This window comes from Anomaloglossus baeobatrachus, chromosome 12, assembly GCF_048569485.1.
Source record: "Anomaloglossus baeobatrachus isolate aAnoBae1 chromosome 12, aAnoBae1.hap1, whole genome shotgun sequence".
Classification (NCBI taxonomy): Eukaryota; Metazoa; Chordata; class Amphibia; order Anura; family Aromobatidae; genus Anomaloglossus; species Anomaloglossus baeobatrachus.
This window is the reverse complement of record NC_134364.1, coordinates 52,716,358-52,740,128: the sequence shown is the minus strand read 5'-3', so window position 1 is coordinate 52,740,128 and position 23,771 is coordinate 52,716,358. Positions and strand designations below refer to the sequence as shown.

General features: G+C 49.2%; 1 protein-coding gene across 5 annotated transcripts in view; it reads right to left on the bottom strand.

The window, feature by feature from the left end:
• The window catches only part of MGA (MAX dimerization protein MGA), a 259,036-nt gene that overhangs the window by 155,617 nt on the left and 79,648 nt on the right, over window positions 1-23,771 (bottom strand). For all 5 annotated transcript variants that reach the window (XM_075331070.1, XM_075331069.1, XM_075331073.1 and 2 more), the window contains exons 9-10: window positions 8,917-9,307; window positions 8,515-8,705 (exon numbers count right to left, since the gene is read on the bottom strand). In XM_075331070.1, the coding sequence (XP_075187185.1) occupies window positions 8,515-8,705; window positions 8,917-9,307 (582 nt within the window). The remainder of the gene's footprint in view (window positions 1-8,514; window positions 8,706-8,916; window positions 9,308-23,771) is intronic.

The window sequence follows — 23,771 nt, the reverse complement described above, 5'->3', positions numbered from 1 at the left end:
TTGGCTCGCTCGGGAGGCGGAGATGTTCTGAAGAATCGAGTCGGAGGACGAGAGCTGAACTCTATCCTGTAACCGTGAGACAAAATGTCTCTCACCCAACGGTCTTTTACTTGTGGCAGCCAGGTGTCGCAAAAGCGGGAGAGCCTGCCACCGACCGAGGATGCGGTGTGAGGAGGCCGTAAGTCATGAGGAAGCCGCCTTGGTAGCGGCGCCTCCGGCGGTCTTTTTAGGGCGTGATTTAAACCGCCACGCGTCGGAGTTCCTCTGATCCTTCTGAGGCCTTTTGGACGAGGAGAATTGGACCTGCTCGCGCCCCGCAAGGACCGAAACCTCGACTGTCCCCTCCTCTGTTGGGGTATGATCGGTTTAGCCTGAGGAAAGGATGTATCCTTTCCCTTGGATTGTTTGATGATTTCATCCAGTCGCTCACCAAACAAGCGGTCGCCAGAGAATGGCAAACTGGTTAGGCACTTTTTGGAAGCAGAATCTGCTTTCCATTCCCGCAACCACAAGGCTCTGCGTATTACCACTGAATTGTCGGACGCAACCGCCTTCCGGCTCGCCGAGTCCAGGACAGCATTAATGGCGTATGACGCAAACGCTGACGTTTGAGATGTTAAAGACGCAGCCTGCGACGCAGACATACGTGTGACTGCCTCAATTTGCGCTTGAGCCGCTGAGACCGCTTGGAGCGCCCAGACGGCTGCGAAAGCTGGAGCAAAAGACACGGCAATAGCTTCATAGATGGATTTCAACCAGAGCTCCATCTGTCTGTCAGTGGCATCTTTGAGTGAAGCCATATCTTCCACTGCAACTAAGGATTTAGCCGCTGGAGATAGGAGGTCCACATTGGAACACTGAACCCAGCCCTTGACAACGTCAAAAGGGAAGAGATAACGTGTATCCTTAAGGCGTTTGGGAAAAACGATATCTGGACAAGCCTGGTGGTTCTGGACTGCCTCCCTGAAGTCAGAGTGATCCAGAAAACGTACTCAAGGTACGCTTGGGGAACCTGAAACGGAACTTCTCCTGCTGAGAAGCTGACTCCTCAGGCGTAGGAGCTGAGGGAGAAATAACCAACATTTGATTGATGGACGCCGTAAGATCGTTCACTACGGTGTCACAATCAGGTGTATCCAGGTAGAGAACGTTCTCAGGATCAGAATCCTGATCAGATACCACCGCCTTATCATAGAGAGAGTCCCCATGCTGAGACCCTGAATGATGCGGTGACGTCGAGGGATGCTCCCAGCGAGGTCGCTTAGGGGGTCTGGGACTGCGGTCCGAGTCAGACCCCTCACCCTGGGATCCCTGAGACACTCCAGGAGCACCTTGTTGTACCAACTGGGGAGGGGGGGACCAGGGGCAATGAATCAACAGTGCCCATGGTCTGAGAGACCGGTCTGGACTGCAAGGCTTCTAGTATCTTAGCCATAGTCTCAGAAAGTCTGAAGTAAATACTGCAAACTCCGTCCCCATCACCTGGACCATTAGCAGAGACTCCGGCTGAGTAAGTTCCACAAGGGCCGTGCATTGCATACAATTGGGGTCCGTGGAACCTGCCGGCAGTATAGCCGTACATGCTGTACAGGCTGCATAGAAAACCTGTGCTTCTGCACCCTTGTTTTTCACAGACGATATGCTGTTATCTCCCCCGAACAATCAAGGAGGGTATATAGCCAAAATACAAAAGTGCTACCGAACAGTGCAATGTATAGCGTACAAGCATATATCTATATGTGCATTTCGGCACTAGTGGGGTCAGCACCACAGGTGCTGCTTACCGCCCGCTCACAGCGGTTGTGTGACCACCAGAATCCCTGCCAGGGTCTTCTCAAACTTGTCTCTTTTCTCAGTCACAGAAAAAACTGACATGAATGGCTGCCGGCGTCCTGTGTAGAGGAGGAGGCCGTGGGCGTGCCCCAGAAAGTGCGGGAATCCGGTTTCACACTGTGTACAGTGAGAGGGGTGGAGTATGCAAAGCATGCTCCAGCTCTCAGCGCTGCCGTGCTGTGCAGCGTCACGCCCTTACCCTGACTGGCAGGCCAGTGGGCGGTAACGAAGTGAGAGTAGGCCGCAAAAGCCGGGGACTAGAGTGATAAGCGCGGCCCGGCATATAAGCCCTGGTCGGAACGGAAGTCCCCGGCGCACCACAAGTCCCAGCCGCGCCTGAGATAAAAATGGCAGCGGCGGTTAGCGCGGCAGTCCCCCAATACTCTAACACACCCAGCACGCTGTAGTGTGCGATGGCACCAGTGCGGGCAGCGCCGCCATCCCTGGCGCACTAACACACCCAGCAGTGCTGCCGTGTGTCTGTGCGCGGTCCCCTTTATGGGGACACAGAGTACCTCAACGTAGCAGGGCCATGTCCCTGAAGATACTCAGCTCCATGTCCAGCAGATTCCCAGGGGCTGTGGATGGAGCACGGCTTCAGTGCCTGGAGACCGATAAGATCCCACTTCACCCAGAGCCCTAAGGGGATGGGGAAGGAAAGCAGCATGTGGGCTCCAGCCTCCGTACCCGCAATGGGTACCTCAACCTTAACAAACACCGCCGACAAAAGTGGGGTTAGAAGGGAGCATGCTGGGGGCCCTAGTATGGGCCCTCTTTTCTTCCATCCGACATAGTCAGCAGCTGCTGCTGACTAAACAGTGGAGCTATGCGTGGATGTCTGACCTCCTTCGCACAAAGCATGAAAACTGAGGAGCCCGTGATCCCACGGGGGGTGTATAGGCAGAAGGGGAGGGGCCTTACACTTTTAAGTGTAATACTTTGTGTGGCCTCCGGAGGCAGTAGCTATACACCCAATTGTCTGGGTCTCCCAATAGAGCGACAAAGAAAAGGGGGATTCCGAAGAGAGCGCAGCCAAATCAGAAACTCTCCTGAGAGAAGTTATGGCTACTAGAAAAACAACTTTCTGTGAAAGTCTAAACAAGGGAACCTCCCTGAGAGGCTCAAAGGGGGGTTTCTGTAAGGCCGTGAGGACCAGATTAAGGTCCCAGGGATCCAAGGGCCGCCGGTAAGGAGGAATGATGTGAGATGCGCCCTGCATGAAGGTGCGCACCTGAGCCAGCCGGGCGATACGCCGCTGGAACAATACCGACAGAGCCAACACCTGTCCCTTGAGGGAATTGAGAGACAGTCCTAGCTGTAGACCGGACTGTAGAAAAGACAGGATGGTCGGCAAGGAGAACGGCCAAGGAGCATGGTCGGAAGAGCGACACCAGGACAGGAAAATCCTCCAAGTCCTGTGGTAAATCTTGGCCGAGGAAGACTTCCGAGCCTGAGTCATAGTGGAGATGACCTCAGAGGGAATGCCTGAAGCCGTCAGGATCCAAGACTCAAGAGCCACGCCGTCAATCTGAGAGCCGCAGAATTCTGGCGGGAGAACGGACCTTGAGAGAGAAGGTCTGGGCGGTCCGGGAGGTGCCACGGCACCCCTACGGACAGACGGAGCAGGTCTGGGTACCAAGCTCGCCTGGGCCAGTCCGGAGCAATGATTATGACTCGACGGCCCTCCATTCCGATCTTGCGCAGAACCCTGGGCAAGAGAGCTAGAGGGGGAAACACATAGGCCAGACGGAACTGAGACCAATCTTGAACCAGTGCGTCCGCTGCGAAGGCCTGAGGATCGTGGGAGCGAGCCATGTAAACCGGAACCTTGTTGTTGTGCCGGGATGCCATCAGATCCACTTCCGGAGTGCCCCACTTGCGGCAGATTGATCTGAACACTGACGGATGCAGGGCCCACTCGCCGCTGGCCAGGGTTTGACGGCTGAGATAATCGGCCTCCCAGTTTTCCACGCCTGGGATGTGGACTGCAGATATGGTGGACTTGGAGTCCTCCGTCCACTGGAGGATTCGTTGAACCTCCAACATCGCCGGACGGCTGTGAGTCCCGCCCTGGTGATTGATGTAGGCAACCGCTGTCGCGTTGTCCGACTGAACTTGAATGTGCTTGCCCGCCAACAGGTGGTGAAAGGCTAGGAGAGCTAGAAATACAGCTCTGATCTCCAGCACATTGATCGAGAGGGCTGATTCGGACGGAGTCCAAGTGCCCTGTGCTCGGTGATGGAGAAATACTGCTCCCCAACCGGAGAGGCTGGCATCCGTGGTGAGGATCACCCAGGACGGAGTCAGGAAGGAGCGTCCCTGAGACAGAGAGAGGGGCCGAAGCCACCACTGAAGGGAGCTCCTGGTCTGTGACGACAGAACCACCAGCCTGTGCAAGGAAGAGATCCGCTTGTCCCAACAGCGGAGAATGTCCAGCTGTAGGGGACGCAGATGGAACTGGGCAAAGGGAACCGCTTCCATTGATGCCACCATCTGACCTAGCACCTGCATGAGGTGTCTGATGGAATGACGGCGGTGCCTCAGCAGAGAGCGCACCGCCAGACGAAGGGACTGCTGTTTGACTAAGGGCAACTTGACAAGTGCCGGCAGAGTCTCGAATTGCATCCCTAGGTAAAGAAGCACCTGGGTCGGGGTCAGAGTGGACTTGGGCAGGTTGACAAGCCACCCGAACTGAACGAGCGTGGCGAGCGTGAGTGAGACACTCCACTGGCAGTCTGCACTGGATGAGGCCTTGACTAGAAGGTCGTCCAGGTAAGGAATCACTGCCAACCCCTGGAGGTGCAGAACCGCAACCACTGCTGCCATGACCTTGGTGAATACTCGAGGGGCCGTGGCTAAACCGAAGGGGAGAGCCACGAATTGGAAATGTTCCTCTCCGATTGCAAAGCGTAGCCAACGCTGGTGTGAAACCGCAATAGGCACATGCAGATAGGCATCTCTGATGTCGATGGATGCCAGAAAATCTCCTTGGGTCATTGAGGCAATGACCGATCTCAGAGATTCCATGCGAAAGTGGCGCACCTGAACATGCTTGTTGAGAAGCTTGAGATCCAGGATGGGCCGGAAGGAACCGTCCTTGGGAACTAGAAAGAGGTTTGAGTAGAAACCGCTGAACCGTTCCCGGGCGGGAACCGGAACAATTACACCGTTGGCCTGCAGGGATGCCACGGCCTGAGAGTAGGCGGCGGCTTTGGAGCAGGGGGGGGTGGACAGAAAAAATCTGTTTGGCGGGCTGGAAGAAAATTCTATCCTGTAGCCGTGGGAGATGATATCTCGCACCCACTGATCGGAGACGTGTTGAAACCACACGTCGCCAAAGTGGGAGAGCGTGCCACCGACCAAGGACGTTGCTGGCGCAGCCAGATAGTCAAGAGGAGGCTGCCTTAGTGGCAGCGGCTCCTCCGGTCTTTTGAGGACGCGGCTTCGCGCGCCAGTTGGGTTTACGATCCTTGGCTGCGGTAGTGGACGAGGTCGAGGGCTTAGAGGATGACCAGTTAGAGGAACGAAAGGAACGAAACCTCGATTGGTTCCTACCCTGGACAGGCTTCCTGGTTTTAGTTTGTGGCAAGGAAGTACTCTTCCCGCCAGTAGCTTCCTTAATTATTTCATCCAGTTGTTCACCAAACAGCCGGGACCCAGTAAAAGGGAGACTCGCAAGGAACTTCTTAGAGTAAGCGTCTGCTTTCCACTCTCGAAGCCACAAGATCCTTCGGATCGCGAGGGAGTTAGCGGAGGCCACCGCCGTGCGGTGAGAAGCCTCCAGGATGGCAGACATGGCGTAGGATGAAAAAGCCGAAGCTTGAGAAGTTAAGGCATCCATCTCAGGCATAGAGTCCCTGGTGAGGGAATGCATCTCTGCCAGAGAGGCAGAGACTGCCTTAAGAGCCCACACTGCCGCAAAAGACGGGGAGAACGAGGCCCCTGCCGCTTCATATACAGACTTGGCCAGAAGGTCAACCTGGCGGTCAGTGGGATCCTTAAGAGAAGTGCCATCAACCACAGCTACGACTGTGCGGGCTGAGATTCTGGACACTGGAGGGTCTACCTTTGGAGACTGGGCCCATTCCTTAACCACCTCTGGTGGAAAAGGAGAACGGTCATCCGAACTACGCTTCGGAAAACGTTTGTCAGGACAGGCCCTGGGCTTGTTAACAGTGGTCCGAAAACTGGAGTGGTTAAAAAACATACTCTTAGCTCTCTTAGGTGAGGTAAACTGGTGTATCTCTACCAGAGAGGCTTGTTCCTCTGACTCTGGTGGATTGAGGTTCAGTACGGAGTTAATGGATGCAATCAAGTCACTAACGTCCGCATCACCCTCAGACACGTCAATGGGGTACATAGAGGTAGCGTCTGAGCCCACAGTAAACGAATCCTCCTCGCCCTGCACCTCGGCTCGTGAATCAGAGCCGTGGAACGAGGAAGGAGAAGGGTCCCTGCGTCTCCGTTTAGGGGGACGGGGTCCTAGGACATGCTCTGAGAGCTCTGCAGAACTCGGAGCAGCAGAGGCACCCTGTGAAGAGGGCTGATGCATGGTCAGCAGTGTCCGGGACAGCTGCCCCATGGAGTCGGCAAAAGACTGGGATATAGCTTGGGAAAAGGATGCTACCCAAGCCAGGGGTTCAGCCACCGGGACCGGAGCAGCCGGAGGGACCCTTGAGGAGGCTCCAGGCTGAGACACAACCATGTTAGCACAGGCATTACAGTGTGGGTATGTGCTTGGCTCTGGCAGAATGCGCTTACATGCAGTGCATATAGCGTACATGTTTGCAGCCTTGCTCCGGGTGACAGACATGCTGCTGAGGTGGAAGCTCTGCAGTAAAAATACACTCGTATAGAATGTCCTGAGAGTGTATAATAAAGCCCACAACCAGAGGTTGTGGCTTACCAGACCGCTCTCTGTGTGCCCTCCGGATTCCACAGCTCGCACCCCCAGTAAAGCGTCAGCCTTCGAAGAAAGCAGCAGATTCAGCAGCCAGCGCCGATCAGTGTGATAAACGCTGAGAAAATGGCGCTGGGAGGAGGAGGGGGGGCGGAGATTAGCCCAAGAGCGGGAAACCGGAGGGCTAAGGAGAGATGCAGGGGAGGGAAACATCTCCTCAGAGAGGAATGTCCTCCCCTCTGCTGGATGGCCGGTGGGCGGCGCCACTCTATTCCCCTGCATGAATGACATGCAGAGGAAGATGAAACCGAAACTAGGCCCAAACAGAAGCCGGGGCCTAGATTTTAACATGCGGCCGACGAGCAGGCACCTTCGGCGCGGTTCTCAGGGGAAACCCCCAGAACCGGCCGGAATTTACAGTAAACATAAAAAAACATACTTTCCCCCTAATAAAAGTACCCGGGACCCCTGAAAAACGTCTCAATACTTAGCTTTTGAGACGCAGGGCATGTCCCTGAGGGGGGTTAAACGCTCCTTCCAGCAGGAACCAGACAGGGCTGCGGATGGAGACCGGCCTTCTGCAAGCAGAGAGGACCGTGACGGCTCCCACTTCAACCCAGAGCCTCTCAGAGGATGTGAAGGAGCGCGGCATGTGAAGGCTCCAGCCTTGTAAAGTCAACCTTAACAGCACCGCCGACACAGTGGGGTGAGAAGGGACATGCCGGGAGTCCAGACTGGACCCGCTTTTCTTCCAAATCTTTAAAATCAAAAAATAAAAATGAAAAAAATCAGAGAATGCATGTGTGTGTGACCTCCTGAACACAAAGCATTGAACTGGTTAGATTGTCATCCAGGGGGTGTATATAGCCCGGAGGGAGGAGCTACACGTTTGAGTGTAGTACTTTGTGTGTCCTCCGGAGGCAGAAGCTATACACCCATGGTCTGGGTCTCCCATAAGGAACGATGAAGAAAGGTATAATACAAATATACTATATAGCAAAATCCAATATAGGAAGACCTAAACAAATCTTTTCTGTCTGGACCAGGCTGAGTGCTTACTTCATCCTTTAAACGCTTGGTGCTATCTACTGTATATTTAGGGCTGAAGGTGCCAAAATGTAAAAAGAGCAGGCTCAGGAGCTGAGGGAACGGTAAGGAATTTTTAATTGAAGTACATTAGAAAAGGTCATTAAATTATATAGTTAGACATATGTATGTATGAAAGACTCGGTGGTGGAACACATCGATGTGTTCCACCACAGGTCTGCTATGCGTTCCACCGCACTGCATCCCAGGATTCTCTGCCGGCCAGAAGGAATTGCTGGATGTGGTGAGTGTGCGATCTAATGTGTGTGAGTGTGCGACCTGATGAGTGCGGGGTTGTGATCTGATGAGTGTGGGTGTGCGTTCCACTCCAAGTCCTCCTGTTCGGTGCCTGGTGAGTATAATAGTGGGGTTTTCACTCTTCTTTCTTCTCTCTTGGGGATGTCTGCTGTCTATAATGAAGTGTCCTGCAGTATCTTTATGTTTTTTAGGTGTATGGACACTTTATTATTGAACCGCGGCTTGGGCTAACTGTCAGGGTAGCGCTTATATTTAAGTCTTGCTCCGAAAAGGTTGAAAAATCCTGCTAGAGCTTGTTTTTGGGGAGGGCTTAGTTTTGGAAAAACATGGTAGTTTGAAATTCACTTAACTTTGGACAACTCATTTAAAAGGACTTTGACATTCATTTTATATTATGTGGATTCACGCAGCATAAAAAGCAGCTAGCAGGGTCTTACCACTGAGCTTGGACGGCAGGGTTTGCGACCTTCAAGAGACTTATTCTTCTCTATGTGCACCTTGTGCAGAATGCTCGTCTCAACAACTTCACCTTGTTCAGGAATAGATAAAGGCTCTGGATCATCTGCTACATCAGATCTATCCCAGATAGGAAAACGGATTGGTGCCCGCATGTCCGAAATCGTGTCATCTATAAAATAAACGCAGGGACATGATGGCAAGATGAGTCTGATCTTGAAAGTTTGAGTGATCGTTAATCAGCATTTCACACCCCTACAGTCTGACACACAACATCTATAAGTTTACACCATTCCGAGAAGATTCACTCCAGCAAACTATTTGACAGCTCGGGGCTCAAATCTAGGCCCCTAAAAAAAATGAGTACATTGGTGATTACTTACGGCTCTCAATAGATTTCCTCTTCTTGGCTTTTATGGGTCTGTTTTGTAGACCATCTACAGACAATTCCTGGAGTTGTTCTCTCTGCATGGCGTCTAGAGACTTGCCCCCATGTTCAGGCTTGTAACCATATCCAGGATTAGGAGATACATCAATCTCAGCCTTTTCCTGTGAATTCCTACTTCCTTTAGCCATGAGCCCATCTTTTCCAGTGTCTGATTTGCTCTTCAGGCATTCACAACTAAACATACACTCCTCATGGCGACAGTGCGTTGCAGTGAGCTTTGTGAAGCTTAAACTGGAACAAATGCAACCTAAACGGCAAAATTCCTTCTTGCAGGAGGTTCTCGGCTTCTTATTGAAGGTCAGGATAGGTTTCTTTTTCAGGGAAGCCTTGGAAAGAAATAGAGAACATTCAGATAATTTAGAAAAAGTTGAAAATAATTTACAATCTGCATCTCTCAGTAGAACAGTGAGAGAAGGAAAAGTTGCTAGTTGGCGATTGACCACAACTATGCAATATCACATTCGGACATCGACATGATTCAAGCTGGAAACAGAGGAGAATACTGATAGTATCTAATGCACACATTGAGTAGGGTTGGGCAAAGTGCGGACCGAGAAGGCCGAATGGCTGAAAAGAAAGGACCGGAGGCTGCACCATGTCCTCCGCAGTCAATATGGTGAATACATTGTCCGCGGGCTTACATTCTAAGGGATTTTGGGGAGGAGACAGTAGGTGGGGTGTTGGTCGGGAGGCAGTTCCGGCACGTTGTTGAAGCAGTAGCTGTGGTGTTGATAAGGTGGGTAGGGTCAATGGATATTATAGGCATTTCTAACAGATGAGTTGTCAAGTTACGTTTGAAGCTTGCAAGTGTAGCAGATAATCTGACGTGTTGAGGCACCAAATTCCAGAAGACTTGGGATGCTCGGGAGAAGTCTTGGATGCGGTTGCATGAGGAGCAAATGAGAGAGGAGGGGAGAAGGAGTTCTAGGGAGGACCGGAGGTTACGTGTTGGAGTATAGCGGGAGATTAGTTTGGAGATGTATGGAGGAGACAGATTATGGACGGCTTTGTAGGTCAGTGTTAGTAGTTTGAATTGGATACAGTGAAGGATTGGGAGCCAATGGAGTGATTTGCAGAGGGGAGAAGTGGGGTGGTATTATGGAGAGAGAGGTGGATCAGTCGGGCAGCAGAATTAGAGGGGTTATCCGGCTTATTTTGCTTATTTTCCTTTATTAGACTATGGGGCTACATTGGGGCAGGTAAGTAGATAGTAACTAACTACCTGCGCTGCTGTCAGCTCCTCTCCCCCGGCTCAGAACGGTCATGTGACCGCTCCTGCCGTGATTTTGCAGCTTCCTGTGATGTTGCAACAACAAGTGCAGGAGCTTGTGCCCGCCTTGTCGACGGGCATCAAAGCCGACATGTAGCCGCCCTGCTGGGCGGGTGCATGGCGCCAGAGTCCCCGCCCCCCTCCCTGCACCCTCCCCACATTCCATACTGCAGGGGTCTCGCTGCTTGTACGCTGCATGCAACCCATCATGCTGCTGGCGGCGCGCAGGCAGTGGCCCCCTTGCAGAATGCTGCCTGTGCTGGGCCCGTGCAGTCAGCGCTGTATATCCGATAACTGATTACCGGGCGCTCTGCAGATGGGAGTGCTGTATACAGCTATTATCAGCCGCTGGCCAATCAGAGGCCAGCAGCGGATCATTGTAGTAGCTGTATACAGAGCTCGGCTCTGCAGAACGCCCGGGAATCTGTCATCTGATATTCAGCGCTGTCAGCTGCGGCCCCTGATGCTGCTTGTGGTGTGCAGGCCCCTTGCTGATCGCAGACTCTGCAGGGGGCCGTGCAGACAGCACTTATAACAGATGACAGATTCCCGGGTGCTCTGCAGAGCCAAGCTCTGTATACAGCTATGATAAGCCGCCGGCCAATCAGAAGCCAGCAGCAGATCACTGGAGAAGCTGCATAGAGAGCGCGTCCCTGCACAGCACCTGGAAATCAATCACTGGAGAAGCTGCATAGAGAGCGCGTCCCTGCACAGCGCCTGGAAATCAGTCCTCTGCTATAAAGTGCTGACTGCGCGGCCCCTGCACCAGTAGCGATCAGCAAGGAGGGGGCTGCGGTCACAAGAGGCAGGACACAGGGCACCGAGGGAATGAGGACAGGTGAGAAGGATTTGTGTTTGGGTTTTTTTGTGTCTGAAGAATGGCAGACTAGGGGGAAATTCTACCGGACAGAGCATTACTACAAGAAGAGAAGCCCAAGGGGACATTACTGCACGATGGGCACAAGGAAAGGGGACATTCCTATAGTATGGGCACAGGGAAAGGGGATATTACTATAGTATGGGGACAGGGAAAGGGGATATTAGTATAGTATGGGGGCAGGGATGAGCACATTACTATAGTATGGGGACAGGGAAAGGGGATTTTACTACATTATATGTGCGGTGGATGTGAGGATCACTGCTCTGTACTACCAATGATTGGATATACAGAGCAGTGATATCTCATCTGTGCAGCCCAATCCCTCACATCCACCGCACATATAATGTAGTAAAGTGCCCATCTTTGCTGGAGCAATGAGAGGTCAGTGCTGGGGAAGGATACCGACAGCCAATGAGTGTGCAGAGGGTGGGGCTGAAAAGTGAGGCCGGGCGGTGCCAGCTCTGACTGTGAGGTTTGGCACAGGAAGATGTCATGTTAGGTTGAGCTGAACGTAAACAAAGAGCTGCAGAGAATGAAGGGATAATTCAAGAGGAAGAAAAGTTAGAAAACAAAACAAAAAAATGTAGGGGTGTTTTATATAACAATACAGTACAGAAACTCCAAAAATTGTTTAAGCTAATGTCGGACAACTCCTTTATGGATGGACTGGAGAGGGGCTAGCGTGTTAGCAGGGAGGCCACAGAGGAGGATGTTGCAGTAATCGAGGCGGGAGATTATGAGGGCATGCACTAGCATTTTTGTAGATAGAGAATTGAGGAAAGGACGGATTCTGGAAACATTTTTGAGTTGAAGATGGCAGGAGGTAAGAGATTGGATGTGTGGTATGAAGAACAAGGCAAAGTCGAAGGTCACTCTGAGGCACCGAACTTTGGGTACTGGGGAGAGCGTGATGTAATTTATTATAATAGATAGATCAGGTAGGGAGTGTAGGTGAGATGGAGGAAATATGATTACTTCAGTTTTGACCACATTGAGCTTTAGGAAGCGAGAAAAGAAGAAGGTGTGGCCCATAGACACTCCGGGATTCTGGACAGCAGAGATGTGACATCTGGGCCAGAGAGGTAGATCTGAGTGTCATCGGCATATAGGTGGTACTGGAAGCCATGGGACTTTATGAGGTGTACCAGGCCAAATATATAGATGGAAGAAAGTAAGAGTCCCAGGACAGAGCCTTGAGGGACGCTAACAGAGAGATGGCGGGATGAAGAGGTTGTGTGGGAGTGGGAGACACTACAAGTGTGGTTGGGAAGGTATGAAGAGATCCAAGAGAGGGCAAGGTCTCTGACACCAAGGGAAGAGAGGATCTGTAATAGGAGGGAGTGGTCAAAAGTGTCAAACGCTGAGGACAGGTCTAGAAGTAGGAGTATGGAGAAGTGACTGTCAGCTTTGGCAGTAAGTCATTTGTGATTTTAGTCAGGGCAGTTAGAATGATGTGGACGGAAGCCGGACTGTAGGTTGTCAAAGAGAGAGTTAGATGAGAGGTAGGAGGAAAGTTCAGCATGGACGTGCTGTTCCAGGAGTTTTGAGGCGAACGGGTAGGGATATGGGGCAATAACTGGTAGTAGAGGTTGGATCGAGGGAAGGTTTCTTTAGGATGGGTGTGCCTGTTACGTGTTTAAAAGCAGAAGGGAAGGTACCAGAGGTTAAAGATAGGTTGAAAAGATGGGTTAAGGCTGGAATATGCATAGTGGTGAAGTTGGGGAGGAGGTGGGATGCGGTCAAGTTAGCAGGTGGTGAGGTGAGGTGAAGTGCGCTTTCGAGAGAAGATGTGTGAGCTCTTTTTCAGTGATGGTGGAAAAGACGTTTATGGTGGAGGGGCAGTGGTCTGTTATATGAAGGAGTTGTGGTGATTGAGCAGAAAAGAATTGCCTTGTTTGGTCAATCTTTTCTTTGAAATATGTGGCAAAGTCTTCTGCAGAGATGAGGGAGGTTGGAGGGGGCAGTGGTGGGCGGAGGAGGGTGTTAGAAGTATTGAATAATTGTTTGGGGTTGTGTGTTAAAGATGATATGAAGGTTTTGAAGTAATCCTGCTTAGCAGAGGTGAGGGCCAAACGAAATGTGTGAATTACATTTTTTAATGTGGTGAAGTCCTCCTGGGAATGCGTATTCTTCCACCGCTCTAGACACTTGGTGAAGTTTTTTTTAGTGAGGCTGTTGTGCCAGGGTTGTCTATTGATTCGTGTCATTCTGCCATGCATGAGAGGGGCGACTGAATCAATAGCTGATGTCAGAGTGGCGTTGTAGAAAACGGTGGCACTGTCTGTGTTGTATATAGAGGGATAAGTGGAGACTCAATGTATATAAAGAGGCTATGTGGGGCTCAATGTATATAGGACGCTACATGAGGGCTCATACATATAGGGGGCTATGTAGAGGCTCACACTATTTAGAAGGCTGTGTGGTGGCTTATACTGTATATAGAGTGGCTATGAGGGGGCTCACACTGTATATAAAGGGGTTATGTGGGGGCTCAGATTGTATATAGAGGATCTATGTGGGGGTTCAACCTATATATAGGGAGGTAATGGGAGGGCTCATCCTGTATACAGGAAACTATGTGGAGGTTCATGCTGTATATAGGGGACTATGTGTGCGCTCATACTGTTACAGGAGGCAATGTGGGGCCTCATACTGTACTGTATATAGCAGGCTATGTGGGGCCTCATACTGTATATAGAAGGATAAGTGGGGTCTCAATGTATATAGGAGGCTATGTGGGGCTCCATGTATTTAGGACGCTACATGAGGGCTCATGCTGTATTTTGGAGACTATGTGTGAGCTCATAATGTATATAGGGGGCTATGTAGGGGCTCACACTATTTAGAAGGCTATGTAACGGCTCACACAGCATATAGAGAGGATACGTGGGTGCAAATATTGTAGTTAGGAGGTGATGTGAGGCTCATATTGTGTTTAGGAGTATGTGTGGTGGCTTATACTGTATATAGACAGGTTACGAGGGGGCTCAAAATTTTATATAAAAGGATCTATATATGGGGGCTCAATCTGTATATAGGTAGGCAATGGGAGGGCTCATCCTCTATACGGGAAACTATGTGGAGGTTCGTGCTGTATATAGGGGGGACTGTGTGGACTCCTACTGTATATAAGGAATTGTCAGTATAGTTATTTCTGCTCAATATTAAGGGATACAATTAATATTAATACAAAATAATAACTAATATGTTAAATACTAAATATTGAACAGAACTAAATTTCAGCCGGTTCAGCTCTGAATACCAGTCACGTTCTTTCATGTAGCAGCCCCTTGAGAAAATTAATTGCCCACCCCTCTACCAATAGTTAGGTCAGAAATATTTGGACAGTGGCACACGTTTTGGCATTTTAGCCGTTTACCAAAACATATTTAAGATTCGGTTATGGGCTGAAAATGTAGACTGTTTTAATTTGGGACTATTCCCATCCGAATTAGAGTAAGGGTTAGGAATTACAGCTCTTTAAAATGTAGCTGCCTCTTTTTAAAGGGACTAAACGTAACTGAACCATTATCTCAAAAGCTCTTTAATGGGCTGTTTCCTCATTAAGCCATCATCAATTAAGCAGGTAAAAGGTCTGGAGCTGATTCCAGGTGTGGTATTTGCATTTGAAAGCTGTAGCTGTGAACACACATGTTGTCAAAGGAGCTCTCAATAAAGAGAAACAGAAAATCATTAGGCTGAAGAAAAAAAAAAAAGCAAAAATCCATCAGAGAACTAGCAAAAATGTTACGAGTGTCCAAATCAATGGTTTGATACATGCTAGAGAAAAACAAAACTGAAGGAGAGCTTGCAAAGTCAAGAGGGCACAAACATCCACAGAAATCAAGTTGGGTATGATCACAAAATGATTTCCATGGTGAAGAAATACCCCGTCAGAACATCCACCTAAGTGGAGAACGATCACCAGAAAGTCGGTGTTTCAGTATTCAAGTCTACCATAAGGAGAAGACTTCATGAGAGCAAATCCAGAGGGTTCACCACAAGATGAAACCATAAAATCAGCCTTAAAATTAGAAAAGGCCTGATTAGACTTTGCCCAAAACAACATCTAAAGATGACGACCAATTCCTGAAGAGCATTGCTTGGACAGATTAAACTAATATCAACCTGTACCAGAATGATGGGAAGAAGAAAGTATGAAGAAGGCTTGGAACGGCTTATGATCCAAAGCACACCACATCCTTTGTAACACATGGCGGAGGCGGTGTGATGGCCGGGCATGAAGGGCTCAAATGGCCCTAGATCACTAGTGTTTATTGATGATGTGAGTGAAGACAGAAGCAGGCGGATGAATTCTGAAGTGTACAGGGTGAGACTTTCTGCTCAGATTCCACCAAATGCAACTTGGGGATTGTCCATCTCTACTGGGACCCAAAAGATACTGCGAAAGCAGCCTATAAGCTTTTTTTTAAAGGTAAAGAAGTGGAATATTCTGCAATAGCCGAGATATTACCAGATCTCAACCCCCTCGAGCTGCTTTTCACATGCTTTAGACAAAACTTAAGGCAGAAAGACCCACAAACAAGCAACAACTGAAGTCAGCTGCAATAAAAGGAAAAACACCCAGCGTTTGGTGATGTCCATGGCTTCCAGACTTCAGGCAGTCATTGCTTACTAAAGGGTGCTTTACACGCTGCGACATCGCTACCGATATATTGTCGGGGTCATGTCAGTAGTGACGCACATCCGGACATCCGGCGCCGGTAGCGACATTGCAGCATGTGACACCTAGGAGTGACGATCAACGATCGCAGAATCGTTCCAAAACGGTGATCGTTGACACGTCGCTCCTTTCCTTAATATCGTTGCAGCTGCAGGTACGATGTTGTTTGTCGTTCCTGCGGCAGCACACATCGCTGTGTGTGACGCGCGGGAGCGACGAACATCTCCTTACCTGCGTCCACCGGCAATGCAGAAGGAAGGAGGTGGGCGGGATGTTCCGGCCGCTCATCTCCGCCCCTCCGCTTCTATTGGCCGGCCGCATAGTGACGCCGCAGTGATGTCGCTATGACGCCGAATGCAACTCCCCCTTGAGAGAGGGATTGTTCGGCGGTCACAGCGATGTTGCTGGCAAGGTATGTGCGTGTGACACTGCCGTAGCGATAATGTTCGCTATGGCAGCGAGCACCAAATGTCGCACGAACGACGGGGGCGGGTGCTATCACCCGCGACATTGCTAGCAAACGCTAGTGATGTCGCAGCGTGTAAAGCACCCTTAAGGATTATCTACAAAAGTATAAAAAATTTACTTTTTATTTATGGTGAAGTTAAATTTTTGCAATTACTTTTAAGCTCCGGAATTGAGGAGGCTTTGTAGAAAAATGATTGGAATTCCTAAAAGTTTCCCAGGATATTTTTGTTCAAACCCTTCAATTAAATCTGAAAGTGTACACTTCAATTGCATCTCAGTTGTCTAATTTTATAAAAAAAAATTGTGGTATGCAGAGAACAAATCACAAAGATTCGGTCACTTCAAATATTTTTAGACTTCATTGTATTTCTGGTGAGCCCGAAAAAAAAACCTAAAAGGTTTGTGCAACCTGGTGACACTAAAGGCCGCTTTACACGAGTCTATTTATCGTGTGATCACATGAGCAATCGTACCCGCCCCCATCGTTTGTGCATCACGGGCAATTTGTTGCCCGTGTCGCACAAAGTCGGTAACCCCCGTCACACGTACTTACCTTAAAAACGACCTCGCTGTGGGTGGCGAACATCCTCTTCCTGTAGTGGGAGGGACGTCGGCGTCACATCGACGTCACACAGCGGCCGCCCAATAGAAGCGGAGGGGCGGAGATGAGCGGGACATAACATCCCGCCCACCTCCTTCCTTCCGCATTGCCGGCGGGAAGCAGGTAAGCTGTGTTCGTTGTTCCCGGGGTGTCACACGGGGCGATGTGTGCTGCCTCGGGAACGACGAACAACCTGCATCCAGGAATTTCACCGATATTTTGAAAATGAACGACGTATCAACGAGCAACGATAAGGTGAGTATTTTTACTCGTTCACAGTCGCTCGTAGCTGTCACACACTACGATATGTGAAACTATGCTGGATGTGCGTCACCAACGACGACATATCGTTAGATATATTGTAGCACATAACGCCGCCTTAAGGGTGCGATCTCATGGTATTACATGTATCTCCAAGATGCCAAATACAGGGGGATGACCTCTGGTCTTAGGGATAGGTGGCAGGGAGACATACGGAATATTTTGGAGGAAATATGGGAGGAGGTACTGCAAAATATTCCGCTATTGTCGGTCAGTGAGTCACAGAGGCTCGTCACGATGGTTACCCGATACACATCCTGTACCGGCAAACTGCAAGATCCAGGAGACCGGCGATGGAACGGAAGGTAAGGTGAACATAATATGTGTGCGAGCGTGTTTGTGTGTGTTTGTAAGTGTGTGGAATGGCACAATAGGGGACCAGGATGGGACATTTAACAAGTTGTGGAACGAATTGTCTGAGCTTGCATTATTTCCTATGGGAAATCTTGCTTTGCTGAACGAGTAACTTGGTTTACAAGCACACTCCCAGAACGGATTGCTATCGTTAACAAAGGTTCCACTGTATAAGACCCCGGCCTTTTTATTCAAAATAGGCGCTAGCCCTGACTCATGCTGCTGGAAGTGTGGAGTTCCGGATGCTGACCCGATTCATCTCATGTGGAATTGTCCACGTTTGAGAAGCTACTGGGTGGGGGTACTTGATCTTATTGACTCGGTGTATGATTGCCATATGGACCGCAGACCTCTGACATGTACTCTTGGATATACTGCGGAAGTCCCTATCCAGGAGAGCCATAAGATTGCTATCGCACACATACTGTACCAGGCATGGAAAGTCATTGCACAGTACTGGAAAGATAGCAAGATCCCTGTTATCAAAGAGTTAATTGACAGGGTGAATCACACCCTTTGGCTGGAGAAATATGCCTATCAAAAGAGAACGGGGTACAAGAAATTTGAGGATATGTGGTCCCCGTGGCTTGATACCCCAAATCTGACTCCGGCAACGCTGACCTGGGTTAGTGCCCTGATGGCAAACCTGTCTTAGCCTGGCTGAATGGGAGTGGATATGAATGTTGGGTCGGATTGTAGATGCTCCAGTTAGATATTCTATTAGTTGCTGTTTGGTCACAGATTTATGCCTAAATGTATTTTGGGATGTAAAATATACAATTGAATATACTGATTGTTGAGTGAATTGGGAATTCTGTTTGGGGGGAGGGGGTTTGTTTAGCATACCTGCATGTATGCATAATTTACCTGTTAAATTAAAATGTTAATAAAAATGATTTGATTAAAAAAAAAAATTAAATAAATAAAAAAAAAAAAAAGGTTTTTGCAACGACCGTTGTCGTTGCAACCCTGCAAAATTGCCCAAAATGGTGCGCAATGAGCAGGTGTGGAGCACAGGGTCTTTTCATGAGACTAGAGGCCGCTTTACACGCTGCGATCTCGCTAGCGAGATCGCTAGCGTGCATACCCGCCCCCATCGTTTGTGCGTCACGGGCAAATCGCGGTCCGTGGCGCACAAAATCGCGTGGACCCGTCACACTACTTACCTGCTTAGCAACGTCGCTGTGACCAGCGAACCGCCTCCTTTCTAAGGGGGGCGGTTCATTCGGCATCACAGCAACGTCACTAAGCGGCCACCCAATAAAAGCGGAGGGACGGAGATGAGCGGGACGTAACATCCCGCCCACCTCCTTCCTTCCTCATTGCGGGCGGCCGTTGGTAAGGTGAGGTTCCTCGTTCCTGCGGGGTTACAAATACAGTGCTGGCCAAAAGTAATTCTTCAATTCTGTCAGATAATACTCAGTTTCTTCCTGAAAATGATTTCAATCACAAATTATTTGGTATTATTATCTTCATTTATTTTGCTTGCAATGAAAAAACACAAGAGAATGAAAAAAATCAAATCATTGATCATTTCACACAAAACTCCAAAAATGGGCCAGACAAAAGTATTGGCACCCTTAGCCTAAAGGGGGCTTTACACGCTACGACAGCGCTAATGCGAACTCGTTGGGGTCACGGATTTGGTGACGCATATCCGGCCGCATTAGCGATGTTGCTGCGTGTGACACCAATGAGCGATTTTGCATCGTTGCAAAAACGTGCAAAATCGCTCATCGGTGACATGGGGGTCCATTCTCAAAAATCGTTACTGCAGCAGTAACGAGGTTGTTCCTCGTTCCTGCGGCAGCACACATCGCTCCGTGTGACACCGCAGGAACGAGGAAGCTCTCCTTACCTGCCGCTATGCGGAAGGAAGTTGGTGGGCAGGATGTTACGTCCCGCTCAGCTCCGCCCCTCCGCTTCTATTGGGCGGCCGCTCAGTGACGTCGCTGTGACGCCGCACGGACCACCCCCTTAGAAAGGAGGCGGTTCGCCAGTCACAGCGACGTCGCCAGGCAGGTAAGTATGTGTGACGGGTCTGGGCGATGTTGTGCGCCACGGGCAGCGATTTGCCCGTGTCGCGCAACAGATGGGGGCGGGTACCCACACTAGCGATATCGGGACCGATATCGCAGTGTGTAAAGCCCGCTTAATACTTGGTTGCACAACTTTCAGCCAAAATAACTGCGAACAACCGCTTTCGGTAACCATCAATGAGTTTCTTACAATGCTCTGCTGGAATTTTAGACCATTCTTCTTTGGCAAACTGCTCCAGGTCCCTGAGATTTGAAGGGGCCTTCTCCAAACTGCCATTTTGAGATCTCTCCACAGGTGTTCTATGGGATTCAGGTCTGGACTCATTGCTGGGCGCTTTAGTAGTCTCCAGTGCTTTCTCTCAAACCAATTTCTAGTGCTTTTTGAAGTGTGTTTTGGGTCATTGTCCTGCTGGAAGACCCATGACCTCTGAGGGAGACCCAGCTTTCTCACACTGGGCCCTACATTACGCTGCAAAATTTGTTGGTAGTCTTCAGACTTCATAATGCCATGCACACGGTCAAGCAGTCCAGTGCCAGAGGCAGCAAAGGAACCCCAAAACATCAGGAAACCTCCGCCATGTTTGACTGTAGGGACCGTGTTCTTTTCTTTGAATGCCTCTTTTTTTTCCTGAAAACTCTATGTTGATGGCTTTTCCCAAAAAGCTGTACTTTTGTCTCATCTGACCAGAGAACAATTCTTCCAAAACCTTTTAGGCTTTCTCAGGTAAGTTTTGGCAAACTCCAGCCTGGCTTTTTTATGTCTCGGGGTAAGAAGTGGGGTCTTCCTGGGTATCCTACCATACAGTCCCTTGTAATTCAGACGCTGACTGATAGTACGGGTTGACACGGTTGTACCCTCGGACTGCAGGGCAGCTTGAACTTGTTTGGATGTTAGTCGAGGTTCTTTATCCACCATCCGCACAATCTTGCGTTGAAATCTCTCGTCAATTTTTCTTTTCCTTCCACATCTAGGGAGGTTAGCCACAGTGCCATGGGCTTTAAACTTCTTGATGACACTGCGCACCGTAGACACAGGAACTTTCAGGTCTTTGGAGATGGCCCTGTAGACTTGAGATTGCTCATGCTTCCTCACAATTTGGATTCTCAAGTCCTCAGACAGTTTTTTGGTCTTCTTTCTTTTCTCCATGCACAATGTGGTACACACAAGGACACAGGACAGAGGTTGAGTCAACTTTAATCCATGTCAACTGGCTGCAAGTGTGATTTAGTTATTGCCAACACCTGTTAGGTGCCACAGGTAAGTTACAGGTGCTGTTAATTACACAAATTAGAGAAGCATCACATGATTTTTCAAACAGTGCCAATACTTTTGTCCACCCCCTTTTTTATGTTTGGTGTGGAATTATATCCAATTTGGCTTTAAGACAATTTTTTTTTTCACTGAAGACAAATTAAATGAAGATAATAATACCAAAGAATTTGTGATTGCAATCATTTTCAAGAAGAAACTGAGTATTCGCTGACAGAATTGCAGGGGTGCCAATACTTTTGGCCAGCACTGTAGCGATGTGTGCTGCCGCAGGAACGGCGAACAACATCGTACCTGTAGCAGCAACGATAATTGGGAATAGGGGGGCATGTCACCGATTAGCGATTTTGCACGTTTTTGCGACGATTCAAAAATCGCTAACGCGGACGGATGTGCATCACAAATTCAGTGACCCCTAACGACATCGCTTTAGCGATGTCGTAGCGTGTAAAGCGGCCTTAAGACACATGCATGATACATACTGTTCCTAAGGGGAATGCTATTCTCCTTGCGGAGACTGACACTACAATCCAGCATGCCAGTGGTGAGGAGACTTAAGCCGTAATGCTTCTCTGGGAAATATGCAAACTGTCTCTTCAGTGAGAAAGTAGACGAACTCCAGTGCCACCTATGAGGTACCAATCCTAAAAGTCAAAAGTGACTCTTTAACGAGACTTTTCATATGACTTAGGATTTATGCCAGATCAAAACTTCAATTTGCAGACAAGGTGTTTTAAGATGGTTATCCTCGTCAGTGCAAAGTATGAGATCTGATCTGCCTGTATGAGAGCCTAAGATTTAAGAGGGGTGGGTCTGTCTCCTCATTGTAGCACCTACCGTACTACAATACTTATTCTACAGCTGAATACAAATCTGTAGTATTTTGAAATTTAATTTGTATTATAAGCTTTACCTATTTGTATAGTGTTGCTATCCTACCAACAGTACAACAAAGCTGCCATCTGTGATTTAATCCCCCACCCGAAAATTGAGATGACTCTGCTCGATCTGTCCCACTTTACACAACACAGCTTTAAAGTGAGCAGCAGAAAACAGGAAAAGCCTATGTGCGCGCCACAGACCCAGGGTGCGCGCCAAAGACCCAGGGTGCGCGCCACAGACCCAGGGTGCGCGCCACAGACCAAGGGTGCGCGCCACAGACCAAGGGTGCGCGCCACAGACCAAGGGTGCGCGCCACAGACCCAGGGTGCGCGCCACAGACCAAGGGTGCGCGCCACAGACCCAGGGTGCGCGCCACAGACCCAGGGTGCGCGCCACAGACCAAGGGTGCGCGCCACAGACCAAGGGTGCGCGCCACAGACCAAGGGTGCGCGCCACAGACCAAGGGTGCGCGCCACAGACCAAGGGTGCGCGCCACAGACCAAGGGTGCACTTTGGGAGATTTTTGTATTTTTTATATTGATGTTAATATGAAAAACAGAGACTACTGGCATAATTATTATTTTTTTAAACAAATAGGTTTATAATACAAGCCTGAATAATATAATGTCATCATCTGCTTAAAATCAGTAACCTTTTGGTTTAATCAACGATTTTAAGAAAATCTTAAAAGGTGATCAAAACGCTATAAAACATGCCATAAATTAAAGTAAATACCAACTGTGGTGAGAACTGGAACAGAAAAAGAAACCTTTGACTACGTGTAACGCACATGATTGTGGGGTGTGGATGGATTGCCATGGCAGCTGGGGGTAAGTGAAGACCCCCTATTTTAAAAAAAGCTTTAAAGAAGAGGGGGAAAAAAAAAAGGGAAAAAAAAATAATAATATATTATATATATACTAGCTATAGTACCCGGACGTTGCCAGGGATAGTAACTGTCTCTCTCCCAGTCTCTCTCTGTGTCTGTTTGTCTGTCTGTTTGTCTGTCTCTCTGTGTCTGTTTGTCTGTCTCTCTCCCAGTCTCTCTCTGTGTCTGTTTGTCTGTCTCTCTCCCAGTCTCTCTCTGTGTCTGTTTGTCTGTCTCTCTCCCAGTCTCTCTCTGTGTCTGTTTGTCTGTCTCTCTCCCAGTCTCTCTCTGTGTCTGTTTGTCTGTCTCTCTCCCAGTCTCTCTCTGTGTCTGTTTGTCTGTCTCTCTCTCTGTGTCTGTTTGTCTGTCTCTCTCCCAGTCTCTCTCTGTGTCTGTCTCTCTCCCAGTCTCTCTCTGTGTCTGTCTCTCTCCCAGTCTCTCTCTCTGTGTCTGTTTGTCTGTCTCTCTCTCTGTGTCTGTTTGTCTGTCTCTCTCCCAGTCTCTCTCTGTGTCTGTTTGTCTGTCTCTCTCCCAGTCTCTCTCTGTGTCTGTTTGTCTGTCTCTCTCCCAGTCTCTCTCTCTGTCTGTTTGTCTGTCTCTCTCCCAGTCTCTCTCTGTGTGTGTCTGTCTCCCTGTGTCTGTCTCCCTGTGTCTGTCTCCCTGTGTCTGTCTCCCTGTGTCTGTCTCCCTGTGTCTGTCTCCCTGTGTCTGTCTCCCTGTGTCTGTCTCCCTGTGTCTGTCTCTCTGTGTCTGCCAGGGCTGTCTCTTTCCAGGGCTGTCTCTTTCCAGGGCTGTCTCTTTCCAGGGCTGTCTCTTTCCCCATCTGTCTGTGTCTCTGTCTGTCTGTCTTTTTCTGTCTCTCTATCCATCTCTCCACCGACATCATATAACCTCACACATGAGCTTCAACTAACAGTTTATTTTGTTCCTATAGCAATCACTGACAGTTGCTATTAATAACCTATAGCTCCCACGTCCATTCAGTTTAATGGCGGCAGGATTTTACAGACTAACTGTAAAGCACGGGGTTACATTTTTCTGTCAAAACATAGTCTACGATGCTCCCTGGGTCACATGAGGCGTCTGTGCAAAAATGACATTTTTGTGTACTCACCGTAAAATATCTTCCTTGGAGCCTTTCATTGGGGGACAC